This window comes from Parasteatoda tepidariorum, chromosome 7 (assembly GCF_982258835.1).
Source record: "Parasteatoda tepidariorum strain Cologne lab strain chromosome 7, Ptep-v5.0, whole genome shotgun sequence".
Taxonomy (NCBI): Eukaryota; Metazoa; Arthropoda; class Arachnida; order Araneae; family Theridiidae; genus Parasteatoda; species Parasteatoda tepidariorum.
In genome coordinates this window covers 14705044-14731787 of record NC_141761.1, presented here as the reverse complement: position 1 = coordinate 14731787, position 26744 = coordinate 14705044, and the positions used below count along the sequence as shown (strand labels likewise).

Genomic DNA, 26744 nt, shown 5'->3' with positions numbered 1-26744 from the left:
TTCATATTTTAAAGCTTCTAGATCTTTGTCAGAAATCGTTAGCGTTCCAATAGTCTTTTACCCTTGACTATTCATAAACAGTTACAACTATAAAATAAGAACTAGTTTACCATTAGTTAACGGCAGCCTAACGCAAATTAGATTCAAAACGTTTTCCCCCAATTATCGGTCAAAAAAGTGAACTTATTTTCAAAAACTTTCGCTAATTTAAGATCTTTAGCCTTCTTCAAAAACTGTTTATCCCCCCCCCAAAAAAAAGGTCTTCAGCACTGCAAGAAATTCATACTCTGAATTCAAATTTTATAGTTTCAAACTCTTTGTCAAAAATCGTTAGCATTCGATTGCCCTTTATCCCTCTTAAGCAATTACGGCTATAAAATAAGAATTAGTTAACGTTAGCTATTCTAATAGCCTAACGCAAATAAAATTCAAAGCGTTTTCCTCCAATAGTCTATTAAAAATGAGAACTAATTTTCAAAAACTTTCACCAATTTAAGATCTTCAGTCTGCCTCAAAAACTGTTCCCCCGCCCCCAAAAAAACACATTTTTATCGCTGCAGGAAATTGATACTCTGAATTCAAATTTCAACTCTTTATGATCTTTGTCAGAAATTGTTAGCGTTTCAATACCCTTGATCCCTCTTAAACAGTTAAGGCTATAAAATAAGAATTAGTTAACGTTAGCCATTCTAATAGCCTAACGCAAATTAGATTCAAAGCGTTTTCCCCCAATAGTCTATTAAAAATGAGAACTAATTTTCAAAAACTTTCACCAATTTAAGATCTTCAGTCTGCCTCAAAAACTGTTCCCCCCCCCTAAAAAAAACAAATTTTTCTCGCTGCAGGAAATGGATACTCTGAATTTAAATTTTAACGCTTCATGATCTTTGTCAGAAATCGTTACGTCCCTATAACCTTTTACCCTTGATCCCTCTTAAACTGCTATAAAAGAATTAGTTTTCCATTTTTTAATGCTTGCCATTCTAATACCCAAACGCAGATTAGATTTTAGCGTCTTCCTCCAATCGTCGGCCAAAAGTGTGTACTTATTTTCAAAAACTTTCGCCAATTTAACATCTTCAGCCTTCCTCAAAAACTGTGCCCTCCCCCCCCCAAAAAAAAACGTTTTTAGCGCTGCATGAAATTGATACTCTGAATTCAATTTTTAACGATTCAAGATCTTTGTCAGAAATCGTTAACGTTCCAATACCCTTGTTCCCTCTAAAACAGTTACGGCTATAAAATAAATTTAAGTTAACATTAGCCATTCTAATAGCCTAACGCAAATTAGATTCAAAACGTTTTCTCCCAATAGTCGGCCAAAAGTGTAAATTTACTTTACAAAACTTTCGCAAATTTAAGATCTTCTGTCCTCCTCGAAAACTGTGCCCCCCCCCCCAAAAAAAAGTTCTTTTTTATCTCTGCAAGAAATTAATACTCTGAATTCAAATTTTAACGCTTCAAGATCTTTGTCAGAAATCGTTAGCTTTCCAATAACTTTGACCATTCATAAACAGTCACTGCTGTAAAATAAGAATTAGTTTACCATTAGTTAACGGTAGCCATACTAATAGTCAAACGCAAATTAGATTCAAAGCGTTTTCCCCCAATAGTCGGCCAAAAGTGCGAACTTATTTTCTAAAACTTTCGCAAATTTAAGATATTCTGCCTTCCTCAAAAACTATTTCGGACCCCCCCCCCCAAAAAATGTCTTTAGCACTGTAAGAAATTGATACTCTGAATTCAAATTTAAACGCTTCAAGATCTTTGTTAGAAATCGTTAGCGTTCCAATAACCTTTTACCCTCTATCCCTCTTAAACTGCTATATAATAGCTAGTTTCACATTAGTTAACGTTAGCCATTCTAATAGCCAAACGCAAATTAGATTCAAAGCTTTTTCCCCCAATAGTCTCCAAAAAGTGTGAACTTATTTTCTAAAACTTTCGCAAATTTAAGATATTCTGCCTTCCTCAAAAACTGTTTCCGACCCCCCCCCCCCAAAATGTCTTTAGCGCTGTAAGAAATTGATACTCTGAATTCAAATTTTAACGCTTCATGATCTTTGTCAGAAATCGTTAGCGTTCCAATAACCTTTTACCCTTGATTCCTCTTTTACTGCTATAAAATAATAAGTTTACCATTAGTTAACGTTAGCCATTCTAATAGCCAAACGCAAATTAGATTCAAAGCTTTTTCCCCCAATAGTCTCCAAAAAGTGTGAACTTATTTTCTAAAACTTTCGCAAATTTAAGATATTCTGCCTTCCTCAAAAACTGTTTTCGACCCCCCCCCCCAAAATGTCTTTAGCGCTGTAAGAAATTGATACTCTGAATTCAAATTTTAACGCTTCAAACTCTTTGTCAGAAATCATTAGCGTTCCAATAGCCTTTTACTCCTGATCCCTCTTAAACTGCTATAAATTAATTGGTTTGCCATTAGTTAACGTTAACCATTCTAATAGCCTAACGCAAATGGAATTCAAAGCGTTTTCCTCCCATAGTCGGCCAAAAGTGTGAACTTATTTTCAGAAACTATCGCCAATATAAGATCTTTAGCCATCCTTAAAAACTGCAACCCCCCCCCCCCGAAAAAAACACATTTTTATCTCTGCAGGAAATTGATTCTCTGAATTAAAATTTTAACGCTTCAAGGTCTTTGTTAGAAATCGTTAGCGTTCCAATAACCTTTTACCCTTGATCCCTCTTAAACTGCTATAAATTAATTGGCTTGCCATTAGTTAACGTTTGCCATTCTAATAGCCTAACGCATATTAGATTCAAAATGTTTTCCCCCAATTATCGGTCAAAAAAGTGAACTTATTTTCAAAATCTTTCGCTAATTTAAGATCTTTTGCCTTCTTCAAAAACTGTTTATCCCCCCCCCCAAAAAAAAGGTCTTCAGCACTGTAAGAAATTCATACTCTGAATTCAAATTTTATAGCTTCAAACTCTTTGTCAAAAATCGTTAGCATTCCATTGTACTTTATCCCTCTTAAGCAATTACGGCTATAAAATAAGAATTAGTTAACGTTAGCTATTCTAATAGCCTAACGCAAATGGAATTCAAAGCGTTTTCCTCCAATAGTCGGCCAAAAGTGTGAACTTATTTTCAAAAATTTTCGCCAAATTAAGATCTTCAGCCATCCTTAAAAACTGTTACCCCCCCCCCCCCAAAAAAAACATATTTTTATCGCTGCAGGAAATTGATACTCTGAATTCAAATTTTAACGCTTCAAGCGCTTTGTTAGAAATACTTAGCGCTCCAATAACCTTTTTCCCTTGATCCCTTTTAAACTGCTATAAAATAATCGGCTTGCCATTAGTTAACGTTAGCCATTCTAATAGCCTAACGCAATTTAGATTCAATGTTTTCTCCCAATAGTCGGCCAAAAGTGTGAATTTATTTTCAAACACTTTCGCCAATTTAAGATCTTCTGAAATCCTAAAAACTGTTACCCACCCCCAAAAAAAAAACACATTTTTATCGCTGCAGGAAATTTATACTCTGAATTCAAATTTTAAAGCTTCAAAGATCTTTGTCGGAAATTATTAGCGTTCCAATAACCTTTTACCCTTGTTCCCTCTTTAACAGCTATAAAATAATTAGTTTACCATTAGTTAACGGTAGCCTTTCTAATACCCAAACGCAGATTAGATTCAAAGCGTTTTCCTCCAATAGTCGGTCAAAAGTGTGAACTCATTTTCAAACGCTTTCGCCAATTGAAGATCTTCAGCAATCCTCAAAAACTGTTCCCCGCCCTCGAAAAAAAGGTCTTTAGCACTGTAAGAAATTGATACTCTGAATTCAAATTTTAACGCTTCAAGATCTTTGTTAGAAATACTTAGCGTTCCAATAACCTTTTTCCTTTGATCCCTTCTAAACAATTATAAAATAATTGCTTTACTAGTAGTTGTCGTTAGCTATTCTAATAGCCTAACGCAAATTAGATTCAAAGCATTTTCCTCCAATGGTCGGCGAAAAATGTGAACTTATTTTCAAAAACTTTCGCCAATTTAAGATATTCAGTCTTCCTTAAAAACTGTTACCCCCCCCCCCCCAAAACACATTTTTATCTCAGCAGGAAATTGATTCTCTGAATTAAAATTTTAACGCTTAATGATCTTTGTCAGAAATCGTTAGCTTTTCAATACCCTTGATCCCTCTTAAACAGTTACGGCTATAAAATAAGAATTAGTTAACGTTAGCCATTCCAATAGCCAAATGCAAATGAAATTCAAAGCATTTTCCTCCAATGGTCTGCCGAAAGTGTGAACTTTCTTTCAAAAGCTTTCCCCAATTTAAGATCTTCAGTCTGCCTTAAAATCTTTGTCCCCCCTCCAAAAAAAAACACGTTTTTAGCGCTGCAGGAAATTGATACTCTGAACTCAAATTTTAACGCTTCAAGATCTTTGTCAGAAATCGTTAACGTTCCAATACTCTTGATCCTTCTTAAGCAATTACGGCTAAAAAGTAAGAATTAGTTAACGTTAGCCATTCTAATAGCCTAACGCAAATGAGATTCAAAGTGTTTTCCCCCAATTATCGATCAAAAAAGTGAACTTATTTTGAAAAACTTTCGCTAATTTAAGATCTTAGACCTTCCTCAAAAACTGTCCCCCCCCCCCAAAAAAAACACATTTTTATCTCTGCAGGAAATTGATTCTCTGAATTAAAATTTTAACGCTTAATGATCTTTGTCAGAAAACGTTAGCTTTCCAATAACTTTGACCATTCATAAAAAGTCACAGCTGTAAAATAAGAATTAGTTTACCATTAGTTAACGGTAGCCATACTAATAGCCAAACGCAAATTAGATTAAAAGCGTTTTCCCCCAATAGTCGGCCAAAAGTGTGAACTTATTTTCTAAAACTTTCGCAAATTTAAGATATTCTGCCTTCCTCAAAAACTGTTTCCGACCCCCCCCCCCCAAAAAAATGTCTTTAGCACTGTAAGAAATTGATACTCTGAATTCAAATTTAAACGCTTCATGATCTTTGTTAGAAATCGTTAGCGTTCCAATAACCTTTTACCCTCTATCCCTCTTAAACTGCTATATAATAGCTAGTTTCACATTAGTTAACGTTAGCCATTCTAATAGCCAAACGCAAATTAGATTCAAAGCTTTTTCCCCCAATAGTCTCCAAAAAGTGTGAACTTATTTTCTAAAACTTTCGCAAATTTAAGATATTCTGCCTTCCTCAAAAACTGTTTCGACCCCCCCCCCCAAAAAAAATGTCTTTAGCGCTGTAAGAAATTGATACTCTGAATTCAAATTTTAACGCTTCATGATCTTTGTTAGAAATCGTTAGCGTTCCAATAGTCTTTTACCCTTGACTATTCATAAACAGTTACAGCTATAAAATAAGAACTAGTTTACCATTAGTTAACGGCAGCCTAACGCAAATTAGAGTCAAAACGTTTTCCCCCAATTATCGGTCAAAAAAGTGAACTTATTTTCAAAAACTTGCGCTAATTTAAGATCTTTAGCCTTCTTCAAAAACTGTTTATCCCCCCCCCCCCAAAAAAAAGGTCTTCAGCACTGTAAGAAATTCATACTCTGAATTCAAATTTTATAGTTTCAAACTCTTTGTCAAAAATCGTTAGCATTCCATTGCCCTTTATCCCTCTTAAGCAATTACGGCTATAAAATAAGAATTAGTTAACGTTAGCTATTCTAATAGCCTAACGCAAATGAAATTCAAAGCGTTTTCCTCCAATAGTCTATTAAAAATGAGAACTAATTTTCAAAAACTCAACCAATTTAAGATCTTCAGTCTGCCTAAAACTGTTCCCCCGCCCCCAAAAAAACACATTTTTATCGCTGCAGGAAATTGATACTCTGAATTCAAATTTCAACTCTTTATGATCTTTGTCAGAAATCGTTAGCGTTTCAATACCCTTGATCCCTCTTAAACAGTTAAGGCTATAAAATAAGAATTAGTTAACGTTAGCCATTCTAATAGCCTAACGCAAATGAAATTCAAAGCGTTTTCCTCCAATAGTCTATTAAAAATGAGAACTAATTTTGAAAAACTTTCGCTAATTTAAGATCTTAGACCTTCCTCAAAAACTGTCCCCCCCCCCCCAAAAAAAAACACATTTTTATCTCTGCAGGAAATTGATTCTCTGAATTAAAATTTTAACGCTTAATGATCTTTGTCAGAAAACGTTAGCTTTCCAATAACTTTGACCATTCATAAACAGTCACTGCAGTAAAATAAGAATTAGTTTACCATTAGTTAACGGTGGCCATACTAATAGCCAAACGCAAATTAGATTCAAAGCGTTTTCCCCCAATAGTCGGCCAAAAGTGCGAACTTATTTTCCAAAACTTTCGCAAATTTAAGATATTCTGCCTTCCTCAAAAACTGTTTCGGACCCCCCCCCCCAAATGTCTTTAGCACTGTAAGAAATTGATACTCTGAATTCAAATTTAAACGCTTCAAGATCTTTGTTAGAAATCGTTAGCGTTCCAATAACCTTTGACCCTCTATTCCTCTTAAACTGCTATATAATAGCTAGTTTCACATTAGTTAACGTTAGCCATTCTAATAGCCAAACGCAAATTAGATTCAAAGCTTTTTCCCCCAATAGTCTCCAAAAAGTGTGAACTTATTTTCTAAAACTTTCGCAAATTTAAGATATTCTGCCTTCCTCAAAAACTGTTTTCGACCCCCCCCCCAAAATGTCTTTAGCGCTGTAAGAAATTGATACTCTGAATTCAAATTTTAACGCTTCAAACTCTTTGTCAAAAATCGTTAGCATTCCATTACCCTTTATCCCTCTTGAGCAATTACGGCTATAAAATAAGAATTAGTTAACGTTAGCCATTCTAATAGCCTAACGCAAATGAAATTCAAAGCGTTTTCCCCCAATAGTCGGTTCAGGATCTTTGTCAGAAATCGTTAGCGTTCAAATATCCTATTACCCTTGATCCCTCTTAAACAGTTACAGCTATAAAATATGAATAAGTTAACGTTAGCCATTCTAATAGCCAAACGCAAATTAGAATCAAAGCGTTTTCACCAATAGTCGGTCAAAATTTCAACTTATTTTCAGAAACTTTCGCCAATTTAAGATCTTCTGCCTTCCTCAAAAACTATGTCCCCCCCCCCCAAAAAAAAAACACGTTTGTAGCGCTGCAAGAAATTGATATTCTGAATTCAATTTCTAACGCTTCAAGATCTTTGTCAGAAATCATTAGCGTTCCAATAACCTTTTACCCTTGATCCCTCTTAAACTGCTATAAAATAATTAGTTTATAATTAGTTAACGTTAGCCATTCTAATAGCCTAACGCAAATGAAATTCAAAGTGTTTTCCTCCAATATTCGGCCAAAAGTGTGAATTTATTTTCAAAAACTTCCGCCAATTTAAGATCTTCAGCCATCCTTAAAAACTGTTGCCCCCCCCGCCCCCAAAAAAACACATTTTTATCGCTGCAGGAAATTGATACTCTGAATTCAAAATTTAACGCTTCAATATCTTTGTCAGAAATCGTTATGTCCCTAAATCCTTTTTTCCCTTGATCCCTCTTAAACTGCTATAAAAGAATTAGTTTTCCATTTGTTAACGCTAGCCATTCTAATACCCAAACGCAGATTAGATTCAAAGCGTTTTCCTCCAATAGTCGGTCAAAAGTGTGAACTCATTTTCAAACGCTTTCGCCAATTGAAGATCTTCAGCAATCCTCAAAAACTGTTCCCCCCCCCCCGAAAAAAAGGTCTTTAGCACTGTAAGAACTTGATACTCTGAATTCAAATTTTAACGCTTAAAGATCTTTGTCAGAAATCATTAGCGTTCCAATACACTTATTCCCTCTTAAACAGTTACGGCTATAAAATAAGAATTAGTTAACGTTAGCCATTCCAATAGCCAAATGCAAATGAAGTTCAAAGCGTTTTCCCCCAATAGTCGGCCAAAAGTGTGAACTTATTTTCAAAAACTTTCGCAAATTTAAGATCTTCTGCCATCCTCAAAAACTGTTTTCGACCCCCCCCCCCAAAAAAAAAATGTCTTTTGCACTGTAAGAAATTGATACTCTGAATTCAAATTTTAACGCTTCAAGATCTTTGTTAGAAATACTTAGCGTTCCAATAACCTTTTTCCTTTGATCCCTTCTAAACAATTATAAAATAATTACTTTACTAGTAGTTGACGTTAGCTATTCTAATAGCCTAACGCAAATTAGATTCAAAGCATTTTCCTCCATTGGTCGGCGAAAAATGTAAACTTATTTTCAAAAACTTTCGCCAATTTAAGATATTCAGTCATCCTTAAAAACTGTTACCCCCCCCCCCCCCAAAAAAAAACACATTTTTATCTCAGCAGGAAATTGATTCTCCGAATTAAAATTTTAACGCTTAATGATCTTTGTCAGAAATCGTTAGCTTTTCAATACCCTTGATCCCTCTTAAACAGTTAAGGCTGTAAGATGAGATTTTCCAATTGAAGATCTTCAGCCATCCTTAAAAACTGTTACCCCCCCCCCCAAAAAAAACACATTTTTATGGCTGCAGGAAATTGATGCTCTGAATTCAAATTTTAACGCTTCATGATCTTTGTTGTTAGAAATTGTTAGCGTTCCAATACCCTTGATCCCTCTTAAACACTTAAGGCTATAAAATAAGAATTAGTTAACGGTAGTCATTCTAATAACCAAACGCAAATTAGATTCAAAGCTTTTTCCCCAATATTCGTATATATAGTGTAGCCCCGTAGCCAATTTCCCCTTATTCTATTACATAACCTATCTAAAAGCTGCTTTAATGCCACTTTTTTATTTTTTTTCATTCATGAAAATTCTTTATTTACTTATTTTTTGTATTTATAAAAACTCCTTATATTATTTCTGTTTAAGAACTAATTTAGTTTTCATGTATCTTGTTTCCCTAAATTATGTTGGTCCATTCCATCTCCACATTCCCATTGGTTTTAAGATATATCCTTACTTAAAGCATTTTTAAAAGAAAATATTTTTTTAAAAATAAACCCTAACTTAACTAGATTTTTTTAATGAGTTTTTTTCAAGAAGCTTCAAAAGTTTTTGAAATTGAAATGTAAAACATTTTTTATCGAAAATTAACTTAAAATTGATTTATGATCAACAAGAAATTTTCACAATAAAAACCTTAGTTAATTCAATATTTTTTTAATGTCTATTCATTGTTAGTAAGAAAAATCATGCATCAACATGAGTTTGGATCGAACATTTAACTTTTCTTAAATAAGAATTTCGATTCGTCAACGATATTTTCGTATCAAATAGAAGTTTATTTTTTGTTATTATCAGATAGATGTCTATTATTTTCTTCAATCGAAGCTGATTTGTAATGTGCTTGAAATTTATGTGCAGTTAGAGCAACAAATAAAGCTTGGATTTAATCTTCAAGAATAATAATTAAATAAAAATGATATAGGACTTTTCATTTATCTTTAAGACAATATAATTATAATATTTAAGGAATTAAAAAATAACTTTTGTTAGTATTGTGCAACCATTTAAAGAGGCTCCCTCAGTAAAACCCATGGAGCTAGGAGTAAGTGGAGAAGACACTCCCATTGACCCACTCCTTTCAAGGGAAAGCAACCGCAAGAGTTCGTGGCCATCTTACTTGCTGCGTCGTTGTGCGCTCATACATCTTTCTATTTGTTGTTAATCCATGCTTTTTAACGGAGCTTGGAGGGCGGTTTTGAAGGGTTCTTAATTTGATTTAAAGTGTCAAGTTTAGTCTTTTAAGTTAAATAAGAGATCCATCCATCCAAGCTTTCTCCATTTTTATTTAGCCGTTAGAATTTTCGTATTTCTAACTTTCAGAAAAAACATTTCAACTTGACAGAATTTTTAAAGCAAATGGAATTCTTGGTAAAGTTTATATTAGGTCAAGTTCATTTAACAATCACTATGCACTTTTCAATGCAATTTCAAGAAGATAAAAAAGTTTATTATCTAGAAATTTAAAATTTATACTACTCTAATAGTTTTAATTCATAGGTCCATAAAGTCAGGTAACTAATTATTTTTACGAGAAGACAAGAAAAAAAAATATTAGGTAGTTATGAATGTGTTGCATCCATGGAACTAACTCTAAGCTCAATATAGAAATAAATTGAATACCACAGTATTGAAAGATGTTTATTCTTAAAGAATGATTTCAGAAAGTGAAATACAAATTTATACAAATTTCTCTTGCTGAAAATAAATCTATATACATATGAAGATTTATACTTTGACAGTTTTATGAATACTTAAATAGGACATTTTTAATTGCATACAAAGTAAATCAATTTTAAAAAAATTATGTCAAAATATTTATTAAAAAAAGGAAAAATATGTTACAGATTAATAAAATATTATCGCAGTATTCTAGTGATTATTCAAAAAAAAATTCTTAAACCTGAGCAAAGGCACTTTGAAAAATCTAGAAACAGATCCTTAAATATATATATATATATTGTTTATAAATTGAATATGGCTGTTTTCAAAATTATTAAATTTGAAAGAAAAAAAAAATTAGCTTAGGGATTAGAAAATTCTATGCATTAAAAAAAACAATAATAATAATAAATATATATATATATATATACATTGAGAGAGAAACATGTTCAATGTTTTCAATAAAGGTATGTACATTTAATGTATACAACAAAAAGCAACTAAAAATTTCCTTAGAAGGATGCATTGAACTTTACAAATCCAGAAAAAGATTCTTAAATGTAGAGAAAAACACATTTAATGTTTTCAATGAAGGTATACAACAAAAACATTTAGAAAAAAAAAATACTTTAACTTAGAGAATTTTTAAAACAAAAGTAAATCTATTTCATTTTACGATTGCTATGCATTTATCAATACAACTTAAAAAATATAATTACATTTATTAAGAAATGTAAAATTTAAACCACCCTGGGAGTTTTATAAGTTCAAACTTATTATACTAGTAAAGGTAGATTAACTTATTATGTTAAGAAAAATTAGAATTTAAAGAACAAGCTCTGAGCGGTTATGAATATGTCACATCCATGGAGCTAACTCATAGCTCAATATAGAAAATGAAATTGAATACCACAATATTGAAAGATGTTTCTTGTTAAAAAAAGAATTTCAGAAAGTGCAATACATAATATCTGTTCATTTCTCTTGCTAAAAATTAGTCTATACAAATCCATATTAATATACCTAAATAATTTATACTATGAGAATTTTATGAATACTTAAAATATGACATTTTTAATTGCTTACTAAGTAAATTAGTTTAAAAAATTTTTTGTCAAAATATTTCTTAAAAATAAATAAAAATTAGAGATTGAGAAAATATTATCACAGTATTCTAGTGACTAACTCAAAATATCTTAGCCCCAAGAGCAATAAACAATTTCTTTAAAAAGGTTTAACTTCACAAATCCTTAAATATATATATATATATTCTCTATAAATAGAAAATTGATTATTGCTAAATTTAAAATAAATCATTTTCATTTAAAAAAGAACTTTGTTTAGGGATTAGAAAACCCTACGCTTTAAAAAAAATTATTATTTTTTTTTTATAGAGAAATTACATTAAATGAAGGTATAGAACAAAAACTATCAATACCTTAACATTAAGTAAAAACTAAATCACTATAAAGCTTAGAATAAATGTATATATAATCTTGGAGTACTTTATTATTATCTAATATTATATGCAATCACTTGTATATAATATTAGATTTTTAATAAATTTAAATTTTTTTTTATCTATTTCATATTTTCAATGCAATGGGATACTTTCTGGTTTTCATAACATCAGTAAAAAATATTAATTTTCAGATTTCAAGAAGTCATAATTATCTGGTAAAAGACGTAATTTCCAAGTAAAAATAATCAGACAAAGTAAGACTAGTCGAATAACGAATAAAATAAAAACGATAATGACTGTCTGAACATGCCACAATTCAAGCATAAACGAGCTACAACTGCCAATGTTTAGAAGTATGTAAGATGGCCGACGGTTAATTTCGCAGTTAACATTGCAAAATTTCGGCTTCACTAATTTCTGCTAGTGTCTCCTCCATCTACTCCTACCTCCATGGTAAAACCATCCATTCTTTATTTTGAAAAATTAAATCTTTCTCGGCAAATACAATAATTAATAACAAGCAATGTATAATTGTTTTGGTTAACAGATTTATATCCTCTTCAATTTTTTAGTAATTGACCCTACATTACAGAAATTTGTTATAGTTAAAAAAATGGCTCATAATTATTAAAAGTATTTAAATTGTTTAAGTGTGTTAAAAAAAATTTATATGCAAATGTTTAGAAACAAAAAAAAGAAGCAAATGAAAGGAAACTTAATTTTTAAATTTAAACAAACATAGTCCCAGCATGAGCATTGAATAGTATCCTAGATGTCAATAGGATTACAAACATAAAGAAAGATGAAAAAATTTTAGCTTTTAGCTTAGAAAAAGCTTTTGCAACAATACATATACAAATTTCATTGAGTTGATTTTAGGTTATAATTTTTGTTCAGCTTGACTATGGCGGCTTTTTGATGATACTCAAACCTAGTTGTTCAGTTGTTTCCACTACTGAATTTCAGTACTCAAATCTAATTTTTCATTAATTTATACCACTGAATCTTTGGTACTCAAACCTACTCTGTTATTGGTTCTTCCAGAAAAATCGGCGTAACTAGTTTTAAAATTTATTTTATTTTGTTTGATTATTTTTTTTTGTTCTGTATTGTATTTTTTCCATGAAGCATCATTATAAAAGAAATTCAAGATTTTAATTATGCCTTAGATATGTTCTCTTGTTTTTAGTACACAACTTTTGATAATTTAAAAATTCTGTGTTGAGATTTTTTTCAAAGTCTTAGGAATTAAGTATTTATTGTCGAGCATAAAATTAGTATAAAATTAATTAGGAAATATCTTATTTTATATTTTCTATATTATAGAATTATGCATTCCTTCAAATAACACTATTTTCATCAAGCAAATCACTGAAAAGCTTGCATTTAACTCTGGAATTTCTCGAAGAATGTATTCAAGGATTTAGATCTTCAACGATTGAGCTAAAACATTTGTGTTTGGAGTATATAACTGCATGTCTTCCCTATTTAACAAGGTATCTAGAAATGTTATAAAAAAGTGATTATTTCTTATTTTCTACTTTTTTTATATACTTATTGTGAAATAAATGTATATTACATCCTTTCATGAAACTAAATGCTTACAAATATTTATGTATTAAAAATTCTGTTTGTTAATTGATAATTCCATTCTCTTTTGAAATTGTTAATTTTATTTTATGTAATTTAGCCTATAATTGATTTTATTTAATTTTTTATCGATTTCATTATATTTTAAATATTGATAAAAATCTTAAAATGGCATTGCAATGTAGAAGTAGAGTTAATTATTTTTTGGAATTTTATTATTTACTTCCTATGCTTAAAAATCACCAAGCTTTAATCCAGACTCACATTATGTTTTCTTATTCTTAAGATGTATCCTTGTATCCAAGCAAAGATGTGGGGGTCAAGTATCTAATCTTCTTGTTACAGTGCTTGATAGTTTCATTAAGGTAAGATACATTTAGATACTCGTTTAGTAGCATTTTTATAGTCTGGTTATTACCAATGTATGATTTGTGTTGATAAAAGTCTAAATAGTAGAATGATAAGCAGTTATAGTGTCAAGTGATTTACATTTATACTATCTTTAGAAAAGCTGTTTTTCCCCCAAAAAATTTACTTGTTTAGTGATTACTGATGCAGAATTAAATATAAATATCAGCTGCCTAAAACTAAATATATTATACTTCTTTTAAGCATTGTGATAGAAACATAATTCATAAATAGGTAAGTTTAGAATAGAGAATAAAGTAATAATCATAAAGTAATAACCCAAGTAGCACCTAATATTAGATAAAATCAGAAAATCGACAAAATCTAACGTTATCTTGCACAACTTCTAATATTAGAAAGATACAAGAGGTCGCTGTTTGCTCAGCATTATATAATATTGCATTCTATGCAAACTTATGTTATCTAGCGTTCGCCATACTATTATTTTGCATTAGTTTTGATGCTATATAATATTAGATTTCGTATTTTCTGATATTATTTTGCTTTTTATTTTTTTGGAGTTAGCAAGAGGAAGACATGGATGTTAGTAGAATAATTCGGCGATGCAATTTTACTTAATTTTCTGCATTGTTGTGAAGCAGTAAAACACAGAACAATAGATTTATGTCATTCCATGCATTATTTACTTAGCAATACAGAAATACTAAATAAAATTATATTAGCGAATTCTGCTACCTTCCATTTTTCTCCTCCTTACTCCAAAGTATATCTTATGTTCAGCTGATTTTTTTGAATATTTCAAACTTAATTAGGAAATAATATTTTATTGCAACTTTTATTGATATTTTTTTCTTTTATTCATACAATGGGTTTTCTGACAAATTTTATATCATTAATAATTTTTAAGTCTTTAATTTTAATATGTAGGGTAAACCAACCAGTGAAGGAACACTACCCAGTGAAGAAACATTTCATATATATTAATTAAAAATAAGAATTTGAAAGTTTTTCTTTAGATTGATTGGTAACAATAGCTTACTGCCAAACAATAGGAAGTCATCTAGCAATGTTTTGGATTACCTGGTCACATAGACTTCTCTGGAAAATTTTTTAAATTTGTTATTACTTCTGCAACACCTTGTTTCTTTGAAAAAGTTATATGGAGAGTGTTTATTTTGAAGTAGAATTACTTGCGTGTAATAGTTTTATTTTTCTCACTGTGAAAATAAGAATTCAAAATATAGTTATTGAAGTCATGTTTTATTTTTTTTAAGCATCATAGCATAATCAAGTACTAAGGGGTGTTTATTCACTGGATCACCAAACAATGAAAAACCAGTGAAGGAACAAGTGTTCCTTTACTGTTTTTTTTTCTAAGTTAATGAAAGTAAAGGAAAAACTTTAATTTTCTTGTACCTTTAGTGATGTTCCGCATCAAAAGTATGTTAAAAATACGAAAAACAACTTCTAACCAGTGAAGGAACAGGCATGTTCCTTTACTGGGCATAGATTTCCCAGTGAATGAAAAGTATGTGTTAATATGTTGACACTTTACTTTTCAATTCATGATTACAAAAAAAAGTTAATATTTTCCACGTATTTGTATGTTATAATTTCAAGAACAGGCTTCTTTTTAGATATTTGTATGGCATATAAATTCATAAAGAGCATTAAAAAATAACCAAATTTAAGTGTTCCTTCACTGGGAAATTTTGTGTTCCTTCACTGGTAAGAGCTGTTCCTTCACTTGGTCTTCTTACTAATTGTTATTTGAACCTCCAAAACTTTAAAATAATATTATGTAACTTCTCCACAATTTTTTTACATAATTTGCAATTAGTAGCAAATATGTTGTCACTGTCATTTAAATAAAATTACGAATTTTGAAATTAATATGATTTTTTAAAAGGCAAGCGAAGCTTAAGTGTTCCTTCACTGGTTAGTTTACCCTACTCTTAATTTTTTTAAAAACCTGGGCTTATTTTATCAAAATCTCAAATTAATTTGTTAGTTTGTAATATACATATTTTTTAAATGTGTAACTTCAGCCATGTGTAATTTCACAATTATCATTAGTTATTTATATTCTGAAATTATGTAATAAAAACCACACTATATAATTATAAAGTTATATATTTACATTTGAACAGAATGGAAATTTAAACTTGAAATTTTTTCCCTTTTTAATATTAAAATTGTTCGATTTTTAAGTGGACATTTCTTGTAATAATTGGCACAATAAAGAACAAAATTTAAAAATATTCAAATTACTTACTTCAACAAATTTACACATATTTTTTCCCCTTCTCTTTTCACTGGAATTGCTAAATGGAGAAATACTTACGCAACTTTATTCTTTTAGTATTTGAAATTTTATTTAGCAAAACACTTAAAAACAGAACTTCAAAGCAAGGTAGAAATTTTTCCAGAGAATGAAACCGGGAAAGCAACTAATAACATGAAAATTGATAAAATTTTTATAATGTTAAAATAACTTTTATGGGCACATAAGAAATTTTCATCAATTCGATAATTATTTAAAGGTGTTATGTTCAATTAAACTAACAATCTTTGCAAAAAATTTACAGAACATTTTAATTTCAAAACTGTCAGTAAATATTTTGTGTTATCTAAATTAAATTTGCACAAACACATAATTGCATACAAGAATGAGACTAAAAAATAATAATTTTTTTTTACGTTATCTTTTAAAAGTTGCCTTTAGTATTAATGATAAAAATTTGACTACAATCAATTACTCTTTTGAGAAAGTTACTATAACAGAATAGATTTTTGATTAAGACAATTCCATTCTTTGTTTTTCTCTGATTATATAGTATGTGTTATGAAGAATTAGTCTTAAGAAAAAAACATATATTATGCATTTAAAAAAGTTGCTTTTGCAAAGAACCTTATATATAAAAATTTAAACAAGATTCTTCACTGATTTAAATTTTCTGTTTTTACAATAATGTAAATAAATGTTCTGCTAAATTTTAAATATTAAGCCAAATAAATTTTTACTATTATCATTATTTTACAATTACATTAATTTAAACATCGTAAAAATATATATACACTTCTTACCTCAAATTTGAACTGCAAAATTGAAGTAATAAAAACAATGCTAGTAGTATTGAACTAAAGTTGCTCATAAGTTACAGTTAATGTTCAACAATGATGTTAAAATAAAATTGCTTCTGATATCTTCAAAATTTCTTGAATTTTCATAACACTTAAACATAACTATAATAACTAGAATAAATTGCACAATGCAGTAGTTAAGAATAAAAAAATAAATAAAATAAAATCATTACACACATTTCACTACTTAATTATTTTATTTTAAAACAAAACACAATATAAATATAACTTTACTCAACTATAAAAGCAATACATTCTTAACATCATTGTTTAATATAAGCTTATCGATATTCTTTTTTTTTTTAAATATAAGTTAAGAACACGTATTTATAATTAAATAAAATTATTTTTATTTCAAAAAGCAACAGTAGGACCATGAGTTATCATTTTAATTATTATTATTTTTAAATTTAAAGAAGTTTGAAAACGTTACAGTCATTTCATGCAGATTAAAGTTTTTCTTCAATTCAATTTTTTGTTTTTGTGCAACTGTACTATATTTCAGAGCAATAAACTGAAAATCTTTGCTTTATTGAAAGATTTTATAAAATGGTCAGCGACATTAATGCATATTACACAGGGATGCACCTTTCTTCAAACTTTCAGCTCCGGCAGATTTAAAGAGAACCTCCAGTCGTTTTGTTTTCTGTCAGGATCGAATATATGGTTCCCAGTTTTCTACCAGAATATTAATTTCCCTTTTGCATTGTACAGCACCTATCTTAAAACTGAATGGCTCCTTCTTGGTAGATAAGCTTGTTTATCCAGCAGACGAAGCTAAAATTATAAGCGAAAAAAGTTAACTTTACATTGAAAACACTAAATTTAAATCTCTACATTACTTTATAACATTAAATTAGTTAAAGTAAATTTAAAACTATTAAGCATTGAATATTTCTTTAAAACTTAAATCATTTCATTAGAAAATGTTTACAATTCAATGGGTAGATTTCCGTAACAATACCTACACCATAAACTCTCAGTATCACCGAGCAAGAATAGAATAATATTTCACTTATAACCACTTTCAAATAATAATTTTATTCTTTCTTAATTAATATTATTTTTTAAAAATAGAAGAAATTATAGTTCAAAACGCTTAGGCCCTTTTCAATTGAAGTGAATATTCAAGTATATATACAGATACAAAAATATATCAAATTCAATACTTTTTAATTTTTTTTAAAGATTAAGTGCAATGACACTTAACTATTAAAATATATTTGCACATTGTATAAGCTCATAGAGCCACTAGGAAATGTTCACATTTCTTTTAAAAACTTCTTAAATAAAAATTTAATACCTTTTAAGCACTGTTCTTCATTTAACGTAAACACACTTTGAATAGACCATATTGTTGCTTATTTTTTAACTATTTGCTATCATTTATAAATTAATATAATTAATCATACATCAAAAAAAACTGTCTATATTCATGAAATGAAAATAAAGATATTTAACTCATCATTTTACAATATATTAAGCAGGAAATTCAAATAATGTAACAACAGTGTTAGACTTGTGAATAAAATTTCTTACATTCTAAAATGCAATGGTTTTAACTAAAAAGTAATTGATTAATTAATAATTATTTTAACATGGAAAACTTGTTTACTGAAAATTTATTTTTATCTTTATCATTGCAATGAAAAAAATTCAAACTGCAAAACTCTTTATGACAAGGCAACAAAAAACGTTGCGAAAAGTGTTAAATAAACAATTGCTTATTTTCTTCTATTGCTTATTTTAAAATTTGATTAATATAAAAGAACATTAATGTAAAAAGATACTATGAGAATTCAAAATCATCAATTCATGGTTGAAAAAATCATATAGAAGGAGAATTCTCTAACAATTCACATATTTCAAAGTTGTAAATATGTATTAAATATAGTTCGCCCCTTCCCCCAAATATTTTGACATAGCATTCTTTAAAAGTCAGTATGCATACCCAACATTTGTCAAATATTTTTTTTCTTATAGTTTAACTAAATTTTTACAGTATTAGATTATTTCTAATAGGAATTTATTTAAAATATATAATTTAATCAAAGCTCTAAATTCTCCATAATCACCATTTTGAATCGACCATATTATTGTTTATTTTGTAATCATTTACAAATTAATATAAATAATGATGCATCAAAAACATACAGATTAGCCTATATTCAAATAAAAATCTGTCTATATTCAAATAAAAATGTTTAATTGATTGTTGTACAATATTTTAAACATGAAATTTTAATATGCTAGCGATATTGTTTGTATTAAACTTTTCTGTTTCAGTTGTATTTTAAAGGCATTTGGCATCATTTGGTTTTGAGATTCTTGCAAACAATGTATTTGATTACTTATTACTTATGTTTACAATTCTAACAATACTTGTGTTTACAATACTAAAAGTGTTAACACCAACGTAAGATGGGGCACAGCTTGCAACACGAACAAACAGTAATAAACAAATGGAAAGAGGCCAAATCAAGACTGCCAAAAAAGCGAGATATTCAAAATCTAGCAACCATGTCACCTTTTTTAATAATAAATAACAAAATAACTAAAACAAATCTTCACTCCAAACTCCCCAGAATTACATACTAACATTAATATCTTATGAAATACGGCAGATTTGAGCTCAGAAATTATCTAATTTATTTCTTTTATTGAAAACAAAATTATCCGTTTGAAAACATCGCCTATCAGAATAACGTGTAGTAAGCAGCTGCAAACTTTTTAACCGGAACTAGAGTAGGTGCCGAGCTCGAGATTGTTATTGTTTACATTCCTATTGAAAACACCATACATAAGTTAAAAATTGGCATTTTGTTTAGGTAGTATATTTACTTCAAACTTTACCTTAGTAACATTTTCAGATAGGTGTTTTACAAGTTTCTTGGATATATACTTAATATCAGCTCTGTGCAGAAAATCTTATTGCCAAAAAACCTCTTCTGAGCATTTTGAAAATGTAATTTATCATTATATTATTATTGCCTAGAGACATATCCTAGAAATTTTTCAAATAAGAGCATTCTTGAAATAAGAGATATATTAAAGGATGTTGGTTTTTATTAAGTGTGAAATTTAAATAGTTGAAAAGCATTTAAGTTAAGTGAATCAACAGAATCTTAAATATTAATTGATTTTTAAAAAAATGGCGATTCATTATTACGATTATTAACACATATTATAATTATCTGTCAATTTTAATTAATCAGTATGTAATAAATTATTTCACTTTCTCTCAATCTATTGTATTTATTGGTTATCTAGTGTGGAAGTTGCGTTAAAAATATTATATATTCATCAGGATTTAAATTGAGATAGAAGTGCCGATTTAATATTAGTTATAATCAATTTGCTGTCTATGTGAATTCAAGATTACATAATATCCATATTTTCGCGTTTGATTTTTTTTATAACCATTGCTCTTTTTGCAGAGGAGTGTTACTGGTGGTTTAGGCTCAGCACAGTCCGAAATAAGGGCCAACACTGCCCTAGCATTAGCCTCATCTAATGTTCAACTAGTTGCATTAAAAGTTATTAGCCGATTATGTAGAGTAAGTACCAGAATGATTCTTACTTTTTACTTGTGAAGAAGTATTTTTCAACTGAATCCATCAAATTTTATTTTAGGTTATTGAAAAAACGTGTACTTCCCCAACTCCTACACTAGAGTAACATTTGATGTGGGATGATCTAGCTATCTTTTAATAATTCACTTGATGGTAAGCACCTCTTAATGTAAATGTTATCTGCTGAACTTTTTTTTAAATAGAATTAGCTTGTATTTGTGTTATATGAGGAGGAAAACCTCCTAGGGTTAGCCTGATAACAAATGAATTCTAGCACATGATCCGTCTACCACTGGGGATACCTCAGCACTGTTATCAACACAATCCAAGAGCAAAACTCGTATCAAATAACCACCACTGGTATTTGAACCTGGTTCACCTCATTGGCAAGGCAAATGCACCTGCAAAGTCATGAAAAATCATCATGGAAAGTCATGAATTTCGGTATTGGACAAAATTTGTCATGAAATGTCATGATTTTAACTATTTTTTTAAAAAAAATCATGGATTTAATAAAAGGGAAACCTGCCCGAAGGCTCGAGAAAAAGAGAATGTATTTTAAGTGACTTAAAAATTCCTTAACTGGTATAGGACCAGAAAAATTACGACCAATTAAATTTAAAGAGGCGGAGAGTTTGAAATCTAAAGGAAAGAGATTGGTTAGTTAGCCCCCCTAAAATTAAAAGAAGAAAAAGAAAGGCGTGAATAGAGGGGTTGGCTGACTTTCCCCACAGGAAGTGCGATGACCGCAATGATCATGAGAAAGGTCAACTAGAAAGTTAGATTAAAATTGCTAAAACGAAAAAAAAGAGGAATAGCGTTTAAAGAAAAATTAAAGGCTTAAGTAAAATTAGAAATTAAATTGTCACTTTACATTAAGTGTAAATGTAACATGCACCATCGTAACTTTTTTAATTTTTGAGCAGTTGTCAAACCTTGAACTTTTCTTTTGAGATAAGGGTGGAAACCCAAGTCTATATTTAACAGAACTTGCTTAGACTCTCGCTCACTTCTGCAACCATTTTAGTAGGGCTCTGTGGATTTTTTTGTATCTTTTCAGGAGTTTTAAAATGCTCATTTTTGTGAGAAATGAGCGTGGACTACCTGACCTGGGTCGACATGACCTCAGTCCTTTCGATTGCATCCTTAAATTTATTCTAAATGCTTTGCTTTAAGCAAGAATCGTCTGCACTTATAGAAAGCGCCAATCACAGGAACAGTGAGAGAGAAATTGTTTTGCCAATTGATTAAAATTAATTATAATTTTTGGTATAAATGTATTTTGTAGCTACCCTGTAAAATGATTAAATTTCCTGCTGGAAATGTTCAAAATCTTGACGAGGACTGAAGAAAAATTAAAATTTTTTAATCAATGAATTATAGGTGACAAATTATTTGTAACAAGTCCTAATAGGGAACTGTGCTTTCTAATAAAGAGAATAAAACCATCTCGAGATTAATCACCTGTAGTATTAACACCTTGAATGCCATGCTAATTTTACATGGCTTGCTCGTCTGGCCAGAATTATTTTCTCAGTATATATTGCATTAATTTCTTCAAACCATTTTATTAGCGATAATAATACGAGAGGCATCCAGAAAGTAAGTTTCCCGATGTTTTCTCCTTTAAAGTAAACGTAATTAGCCGTGTCAATTGCGCATGCGTAATAAATCCCTGACGTATGAATCATATGCCAGCCGAAGAGGTCCCTCCTCGTTCCAGCAGCTTTGGAAGCTTTTATTTCTTCTCCTGCCACCTGCGAGGTTCGGTCAGTGATAAAGTTCTTGAATGCGCAAAGCATTGCGAAAATTGAAATTCATCGTCAGGTCTATGGGCCGAACATCTTGAGTAAGTAGATGGCGCATCACTGGTGTAAGCAGTTTTACAATGTTCGTCCACATACGGCTCGACGCACAGATGTTTTGACAGAATTTGGCTGGGAGTTGTTTGATCATCCACCCTACAGCCCTGATCTTGCTCCCAGCGATTTTCACCTTTTCGTGCACCTCAAGTAATTCCTGTCCTCCGGTAAGCGTTTTGGCCAGAACGTAGAGTTGAAGACGTCTGTCACACGCTGGTTCCATTCAATGGCGGTAGAGTTCTACGACAGAGGGATACAAAAGTTGATTCCACGATACGACAAGTGTCCCAATTGTGGTGGTGGTTATGTAGAAAAGTAGCTGAAACATAGCTGTACTTGTTGCCAATAAATATGTTCCTGAAAGTATAAGTTCTTCTTTGGAAAAAAAATAGGGAAACTTACTTTCTTTATGTCCCTCGTATCAAAAAATTAAAAGTATTAAAAATTTACTCGAATTATGTGTTTCTTATAATCTTGGCTTCACCGGTGACCCCCGTGGCTCTACGAACAAACTCATGGCCGATCACCGGTGACCCCCATGGCATACAACGTGGTAAATTATTGAACGTTTTATTGAAAAGTCTTGATAAGGAATGATAACATTATCCAAATAAAATAAAAGTTTTAAATTAAATTTCAAAGTAGCAAAGTATTATATTTATTGAACTGCGGTTAAACCTTGTTCATTTTGACATAGTGCTAAAATGAGGTAAAAATAAAATAAAATTAAAAAGCCTAAAATAAATGAATTTTTTGGTCATAAATAACTAAGAATTACTAAGTCGAGTTTTCTTCGATTATAATCTTATTTTTCATTTTAAAAAAACATTAAATTAGTAAATTAGAAGCATAAATTACATAATGTTTTACTGAATCATCCCGATATTAAATCATGCTAAAACCAAATTAAATTAAATTTAAGCATGAAATAAAGTGCAAAAATTAATATAAATAGTAAAATAGGAATTGTACATTGTAGTAATGTATAAAATACTTGTATAAAGTAAAGCTTAAAATATAAGTATTGCATACTTTTTACTTCACTAAACATTTTACTCTTTAAAGTAAAAGTAGAAATTATTGAAAGAATAAAGATTAGTAAAGAGTTAACATAATATAAAGTATACCGTAAAGTTAAACATAATATAAAGTATACCGTAAGTAACGCATGAAATATAAAGAAAAGTGTAAAGTATAATGAAAAGCGCGAAGCAAATAAAGGGTAAGATACCGTGAAATATATAGGAAAGTATAAACCAAAGCTTTAAATGTAAAGTAATGTAAAGCAATTTAAAATAATTTAGCCAAAATGTAAAACGCGCAAAGCAATGTAAAATAATAATGTAATAAGCAATAAAAATGACGCTTAAAATGTATTGTAAGGAGCAGCATGAAGTTTAAGGTAAATAATAGTATACAATAACGCATTAAAAAAATAACACGTAAACGTAACGCATGAGAAAAGGAACGCATAAAAATGTCGAAGTCATATACAAGAAGAAAAAATACACTTTGAGGTAAGGTGTAGAAGCAACATGCAAAATAAAATAAAGCTTATCAGTTAAACATGAAATTTTTATGCGTAAGGAAAAGTAACACGTTAAGAAAGGCGCCAAAATGATAACGCATAAGAAAAATAGAAGTAACGTATAAAAGAATTATGCATTAAGAAAAAGACAGAGTACAGTAAGACCCCGTTCAACGCGTAAGATACGTTCTATCAAAATGGAGCGTAATGCGAAACAGCGCTAAACGAGGCTGTCTTAACATGTAAATAATGGGGTTAGGGGAAGATGGATAGAAAATTATCTAGGTATTATGTTTTTTTAATAAAAATAAAACCAAACATTTATTTCTTACAGAAATAAAATAAATGTAAACGAATCTACGTACTTATAAAAAAACAAATAAAATTCACTTCAAGGTATTATGAAAAAATATATTGAATTAAATTTGATGAATAATTAGTTAAACATAAAAAAATTGTTAGTCTTTTTGAACAAGCGTATTAATGCCATATTAACAATCGCTACATTTAATCAGACGAAAAAAACAATAAATTACGAGTTCACATCTCTTTAAAAATAATTGTATTAGTTAAAAAGAAAACAGTTGAAACTGATGGTTTAACGGTAAAAGTTTTGCCATAATAATTTAGTCAACATTTCATATATATGTTTTATTGTTCTGATACAATTTACTAAATGGTTTTCAAATAGATCATTATTATACTATTGTTACAGGTAAAGATAAAAATGATTTTTCGAGTACACTTGATCGCAAAATTTTGACATGTTTAATGGTATAATTAAAAGTACCCTTATTCAAATACGGTAGAGGGAAAGCACACAGTATGGTGCTCTCGAGAGGGTATTGCTTCACTTTTCTGAATTTGTCTTTTCCTCTATGAATGAGAAACAAGGGTTTTTGCAAACATTATGAATTGTAAAAGCATGTTATAAAGAGAGTGTTCTTTCATTACAGGATCTTGAGAGACTTGGAAAAGTGAGTGTTAAAATCGACAAGTCGCAAAACTGTTTAGAAGATGATGGTATGTTATAATTGAACGTACGCCACCCCTGTCGTGTTCGTTACAGTCTCCAACGTACTCTAAATATTCTCCTACATATTCAAGAATAATTTGATTTAAAATCATCTATAAACTGAAAGGATCGCCGCATGTTATGAAGTTCAACAATTCACGTCATTGGGGGAGGTTTGAATGAGAAAGTTCCGTTGAAAGAGGATTATTTTTGAAGAAGTAAACGAGAACTGTAAAGACGGCCAAGTTAACTTACTAAAATGTTTATTTATATTTTTTTATATTTCATTATACTTTATTTATACTCATATTTTATGTATACTTATAATTTTATTTTTATTATTATTTATATATTATCTTCTGATTCTTGTGAATTTAATTAAAATGTATTGCGTGTGTGTTTTCTTTACCCCTAAAACATGAAATAAGGTATTGAAAAAAGAATATCTTTAAACTAAATTACTCTTGAAATACAATAATTTAACAGCATCTTAATTTTAATGAAGTAATAGTTAAATTGCTATAGGAGCAAAAAAAAATCCCTTTTTTAACTTAAACACAATTTATGTGAGATAGAATCAAATTGGAATTCACTTTCTCATTTTGTAGCTTTATTACAAGTAATCATGCTTAATTAGATAAGCTGTATATTATATCAGATATTAATAATTCTGAACATATTAGAAATTTATTAATTGCAATATAAAGAGAGACTTACTCTCTAATTTTTACATAGTTTTTCTTTTAATTATTTTTTGTTTGAATTATTCAGGGTTGATTGTGCTCCGGAAAGAATCTGGAATTTTCAAAAAATCATTGATCACAGAACTTTCCGGAAATCAAATTTTAAAAACACAGTTTATTTTATTTGTTTCTAAGGGAGAGATACTTTATAAGCTTAGATTCATGATTAATATTAATTTTTTATCAGTAAAAAATTGTAATAATCATAAACTCAAGAAAGAAAGACATATTTATAAATTTTAATTACTTCTCCCGGTCAACATAGGAATGTGAAAATATATTAAGTAAACTAAGCAATGTTGAGAAAAAGGCAAAAAACCTTTTTTCAATTTAAACTTTTTATTTATTAACACACGAAATTTTCCGGAATTTTGACTTGGGCTCAAAATCACCCCTGATTATTAAATGTAACCTATAAAGTTCAAAATTACTCAAGTAAAGAATGAAAAATTCACATTGGAAAAACAAAATAAAAACTCAATTGGCAATAAATTTAATAATGTTAAATTAACTTTTTTTCCCCGTTTGTAAATCAGTACGTTTAAATAATCAAATTCCACCTGAAGGAAAATTTTAAATATGTTTACTAGTTTAATTTAATAGTTTACGAATAACTAAAATTTTGAAGTGAAACATTATTCCTTGCAAATGAATTAAAAGAAAAAAAGCAGGAATTTATACTCTTACTGATGTTATCACACATGTGACGTCCACATAACATGCGTTTATGTTAGTTTATATAAATATTAGCATCGATTCCTTTAATTAAAATAAATCTTTAAATAGATAATTGGTTTTGGTTCGCCAAATAAATTTTAAAAAATCATATTACTTAACCTTTCGGGATAGTATAAAAATTGCACTAGAAAAGGTCAGTTTTTAAATAAGAAAATTTAATTACTCTTTTATTTAATTTTTAGTTTAAAGTGGCTGCTAAAAATTATAAATTTACTGCTATTAGTTTTTAATTTCCCCTGAAAAATCCATAATACAGCCGATATGACCTATTTAATAACTCAACAACTAATTCGAAATACAAACTGAGACTAGTTATTCATTTTCTCTAACTATAGTAAAGTTTGAATTTAAAATAATCAATTCTTTTGTTAACAGTTTTCACCAAACTGATTTACGCGTTAAAACAGCGATTTTCATCTTTGACGTATAACAAACTCAACTAATCCAACATTATGATAAAAGATTTTCTTTTTAACATTTTTCTGTAAGTGTGTAAAATTTCTTTTAATAGTTTCTGAGTTATGACAGAGAAAAGTGTGTTCGGTAAAAATTTTCTGAAACGACA

General features: G+C 29.4%; 1 protein-coding gene across 1 annotated transcript; it reads left to right on the top strand.

Moving 5' to 3' along the window:
- The first annotated feature begins 9527 nt into the window (after positions 1-9527).
- On the top strand, positions 9528-25097 carry LOC147806888 (neurofibromin-like). Its single transcript, XM_087168625.1, has 6 exons — positions 9528-9539; positions 12945-13114; positions 13495-13573; positions 20159-20278; positions 20355-20446; positions 24640-25097. Exons 1-5 carry the CDS (start codon positions 9528-9530, stop codon positions 20397-20399), a joined length of 426 nt encoding a protein of 141 aa, XP_087024751.1. The 3' UTR covers positions 20400-20446; positions 24640-25097.
- The last annotated feature ends 1647 nt before the right edge of the window (positions 25098-26744 follow it).